The sequence below is a fragment of the Schistosoma mansoni genome, chromosome W (genome assembly GCF_000237925.1).
Source record: "Schistosoma mansoni strain Puerto Rico chromosome W, complete genome".
In the NCBI taxonomy this organism is placed as follows: domain Eukaryota; kingdom Metazoa; phylum Platyhelminthes; class Trematoda; order Strigeidida; family Schistosomatidae; genus Schistosoma; species Schistosoma mansoni.
This window is the reverse complement of record NC_031502.1, coordinates 36447183-36450714: the sequence shown is the minus strand read 5'-3', so window position 1 is coordinate 36450714 and position 3532 is coordinate 36447183. Positions and strand designations below refer to the sequence as shown.

Below are 3532 nucleotides of genomic sequence, written 5' to 3'. Positions count from 1 at the left end.
GCCATAAATGATGCAAGTTGGCGAAAGTTAGACGAGCGTTCTGTATCCGTGCTGAGATTTCGTCACACACCAGGCCACGAGGGCTGATGAGACTCCCAAGATTAGTTAAGGGGTCGACATGTTCAACTACTTCACTCCCTATCATTAGTTCGGGTGTCGATACGATACAATCCAATCCTGAAGTAACGTTTTGCATTTCAAAGGGGAGAACCGCATCCCGAACATGCCTGCATAGTTGCTTATGGTGGTCAGAAGACTCTGCATTTTGTCAGCGTCCTCACCATATAGAACTATGTCATCGGCATATTCTCAGTCAACAAGTGAGCCTCCTGGTAAGAGTTCAACTCCTGGAGATCTAGATGATGAAAGTGTTATCTCTAAGAGCATGTCAACGACAAAGTTAAACAAGAATGGAGAGAGTGGACAGCCCTGACGAACACCACTTGAGGTAATCAATTCTGATGACAGTTCGCCATAAGCTCTAACTCGACCAGTTGTGTTCGAGTAGATAGCCTTTATAAGGTTAATGTACTTCTTTGGTACTCCTTTTAGTGAAAAACACTACCAGAGAACCTCACGATCAACAGAGTCAAATACCGCCTTATAAGATCGAGGAATACTACGATTTTGGGGCGTCTGAATGTGTGTCTATGTTCTAGGACCTGACGTAGAGTGAATATCTGGTCTATACAACCACGTCCAGGTCAAAAACTAGCCTGGTTTTCTCTAGTCTGCTCTTCACGAGCTTTGGTTAGGCGTCGAAGTATTATTAAAGCTAATATTTTAGATACTATATTAGTCAAACTGATTCCTCTGTGATTGTCACAAGAGGACTTTTGTCCTTTCTTATAGACTGGCACAATCAGTGATTGAGGTCAGTCAGATGGAATTACGTCCAGTTCCCAGATTCTACCTAAGACCTCAGTCAATTTCGCTGCTAGTACTCGACCGCCATCCTTAAAAATATCAGGGGTAAACCTGTCAGGACCTGCTGCTCTCCCATGCTTCAGCTTTCCTATAGCTTTTTCAACCTCATAAAGAATTGGAGGACTTACACCAACTTGCCATTCAGGTCGACTGGAGACAACATATCAAGTCAGGGTACGTGGCATATGAATACTGGCAAAACGTATCTCAGTCATCGGAAGTTCATAACGTTATTGACTAACTTTAGTTTGATTTCACTTGTATGCCAAGCTACAATCATTGTCATTCGAAGGCAATGCAACCTGTCTTTTTGGAACGTGAAATGAGACACTTCTGTAAGCCATGTCTCAACCATAGGAGCTTATTCCATATGGCGGTCTCGATTTATAGTAATATTCGATAAACTCAAAACCTATATAAACATCCACAAGTACGTCTTCAATGTCCTAAGATGATTTTGCATAGCTAGAATAGATCACCAAGACTTTCAATGCAACATAACTGAGGTAGTTTTAAACAGAACGTCAGTATTAGACAAGCCCAAACATGAAAAAGGCACACAGGGTAATAACAATTGCAATTTTGACTTTCCTAGAAGTCTCACACGAATATCTTCCTCCGGATGACTAAAAAGTAATCATGATCTCGAAGGAAAACTGATCACATAAATACATTGCCAAGGACACAGATACCGATCAATTTACAGTCAGTGACAGACTTACTACCTTAGTTTTCAGCTTCTTTACATTATAGACTAGGACAAAAAGATGTAGGACGGGAACCAAACTTGGCTATTTTATAAAAAATTATTACTGATAAAAATGAGTGGAAATTACTTTGGCTTTACAAGGTAGTTTGCATAAGTGTTCCTGTATAACTAGATTCGAAGGTTCCCCAGAATCTCATAAAGGCTATCAATATTCTAAATGCGCCATCAAAGTGATTAATAAAATGTTGTGAATCTATATAAAATTTGACGAAGGATACTGACTCAGAGGATTAAACATAACGACGGGGCGAAGCAACATTTCTGTTTTCTGAAACTGTACTTACAGTGTGGACTGAGTTTCAAATTAAGGCAGCAATTGGTCTCAATACCCAATACATGAGATATTTGTATACTAGATGGACCACAAGTACACATCATATTCAACAAGATTGGTAACAATGACATATTTTATTGATCAAACTGGGTCAAATTATTTATTATTTACCTGACAAGAACATTACAGTTTGAAAAGTGATAATGCTGAACACAAGAATCATATTACAAAATAATGGACATTATGAGACAAAAAGAAAGATGAAGCTGACGACCAAATCTTGGTTCTAGTATCTGACAGTTGTTAAATCCCAAGTGATACAGTACACTAGTAAGTATAGAACTTGAGTAATATGGTTGGTATAAGGATAATGGAATGGAAAAACAAAAGTAGGATAACAGCAAAGTAGGCACTTTTAGAAATCACAGGGGATATGTACACTTTGTATGTATGGTGATCTTATTGTTTCACCGTCTTGCGCCCCTTCTTTGAGGATCGAACCTCGTGCCAATCGCCATCAGATTCGAAAACGGCTGACTTGTACGTCGGAATTTGTGGGACAGGTGGCAGTTTTTTTGATGCCTTCAGAGGAACAGGTTCCACACCGCTTTCTGTACTCGCAACCAGATGGTTTTCACCATTTTCACCTTTCGACGTGATGACCTCTGAGATAATTGTTTTAGTTTCTTTAATAGCTTCCTTATATTTTGGACGCTGATCTGTAGTCTTTTTTCCTTTTTTAATAGTAACCCAATTATCGCCTTTGTCATCGTTTTCAGGATCATCCTACAGCATTATTCAACAATGCAACACTGTTACTTTAGCAAGATTTTGAAACATTGGTGACACTTCAACGGTTGTAGCGACAGGAATACGTGATTTTTGAGTATTCATAATAGTTGTGTTACGTGGCGGGACCACAGATTTTTTTATTTCTGCGTGATCACCATCCTGAAATTGAGGTTATATTATGAACCGAAAATACCGATGACGATGTCCTACCATCAGAAGATTTACTCTTGCTTTTCTTGACGCGTGTCTTAGACTTCTTCGTGTTGACGGTGACAGGCTCTTTCCCGAGGCTTTTTCGCAACAAGTAGAAAGATGTAGATGTCACCAGAAGAGCAGTTATAGCATATTTTATAAAAGATATCTGAACATCCGTAAAATACGAATATAACTCAGCAACCATACTGTTCACACCGTCTATCATAGTAATCGCCACCATGTGACGCTAAGCTTAAGTTACGCGCAGTCCCATATACTTCGAATGGTCGTGGACAGAATAGAATAAGCTTTCGCTTAACAGGCTTCCGTGCTTAGTTGCAGTGAATCACCGATACCTCCAGGCAGGAACTAAGGTATATTAACGACAGTAGAGTAAAAAGAAGTTGGTAAATCATGGGATACTTCCTTAGTCCTTAAGAATATGTCAGGTTTCCTCTTAAAGGACTCTTGGGAAGTCGTTTGGACTAGCTCAGTCGGCTGCGAATTCCAGCATTTGACTACTCTTAAAGAGTAGGAGTTGTGTCCACAGTTTGTTTTGCTATGTTGTGTCTCCG

General features: G+C 39.6%; 1 protein-coding gene across 1 annotated transcript; it reads right to left on the bottom strand.

The window, feature by feature from the left end:
• Positions 1 to 2077: 2077 nt before the first annotated feature.
• Smp_135840 (hypothetical protein) lies at positions 2078 to 3183 on the bottom strand (the record flags this gene model as incomplete). The annotated part of the gene is made up of 3 exons (XM_018789545.1): positions 2078 to 2756; positions 2790 to 2921; positions 2956 to 3183. 3 exons carry the CDS (start codon positions 3181 to 3183, stop codon positions 2430 to 2432), a joined length of 687 nt encoding a protein of 228 aa, XP_018654978.1. The 3' UTR covers positions 2078 to 2429.
• Between the last annotated feature and the right edge of the window lie 349 nt (positions 3184 to 3532).